Below are 883 nucleotides of genomic sequence, written 5' to 3'. Positions count from 1 at the left end.
CCCCCGGTGTGAGCCCCCCCCATTTCCCAGCCCCACCCAGGCGTGCAAGCCCCGCCCCCTCACCATTTTTGTGTTTCAGGGACTTGGACCTGCGGGGCGAGTTGGGGTTCTGCAACGAGAGGGGGGTGTTGGGGGCGTCCTGTGTCCCCTCGCGCTCCCCGCCCTTCCCTGCACCTCTCACCCCTCACCTTATCCGATTTCCTCTTCTTTGCTGTGGGGAGAGACACAGAAGGGACAGATTTGATTCAGCCCCAAGCCCAGAGCCGCCGCCTCCCCAGGGCCAGGGCCAGCACACACAACCAGCCAGGACCGGGGTTCAGGATGTGTCCCCCACCCCTCAGGACACCAGGGACCCCTCCCCACCTTTCTTCTCAGAGCCATAGGACCAGTCGTTGTCATTGATGTCATCGTTGTCCTCCTGGTCACTCTCCGACTTGTTCAGGTTGTTGCTGCTCGCGATCCTTAGCAGGGAGGGAGGTCATGGCTGGGATCTGCCCCACCTCCTCCCCAGCACCCCAGGGCCGTCCATCCTGCACCTCCCATCCTCCCCTGCACCCAGGGGTCCAGACAGGAGTCCCCAGCAGCCAGCGAGGCAGGGGGGACAGAGGACCCAGGGTTCCCGGCTTATTCTCCTGGGAGGGGTGAACTGGTGGGGAGGAACAAGAGGAGCTCCAGGGAGGAACCAAGCTGGACATCCCCAAGATGAAAAGCGAGGACTGCAGAGACCTGGACGCTGAATTCCCATCCCAGGCTCATCAGTGCCCGAATCCACAGCTTCCCACAGGGAAGAGACCCAGCCTCAGCCCACCTCGTGCCTCGGTTTCCCCCGGGGAGCACCCGCAGCCCCGGGTCCCACCTGCGGTTGGCGATGCGGCTGCTGTTG

The 883-nt window shown here is 64.0% G+C and overlaps 1 protein-coding gene across 1 annotated transcript in view; it reads right to left on the bottom strand.

Annotated features, from left to right (window-relative positions):
- The window catches only part of ATXN7L3 (ataxin 7 like 3), a 5,538-nt gene that overhangs the window by 2,415 nt on the left and 2,240 nt on the right, over window positions 1–883 (bottom strand). The window contains exons 3-6 of the mRNA XM_017740486.1: window positions 857–877; window positions 364–461; window positions 189–211; window positions 51–109 (exon numbers count right to left, since the gene is read on the bottom strand). Of these exons, the coding sequence (XP_017595975.1) occupies window positions 51–109; window positions 189–211; window positions 364–461; window positions 857–877 (201 nt within the window). The remainder of the gene's footprint in view (window positions 1–50; window positions 110–188; window positions 212–363; window positions 462–856; window positions 878–883) is intronic.

The sequence above is a fragment of the Corvus brachyrhynchos genome, unplaced genomic scaffold (genome assembly GCF_000691975.1).
Source record: "Corvus brachyrhynchos isolate BGI_N302 unplaced genomic scaffold, ASM69197v1 scaffold47, whole genome shotgun sequence".
Taxonomy (NCBI): domain Eukaryota; kingdom Metazoa; phylum Chordata; class Aves; order Passeriformes; family Corvidae; genus Corvus; species Corvus brachyrhynchos.
Note: the sequence above shows the minus strand (reverse complement) of the source record. Positions and strands in the feature narration are given on the sequence as shown.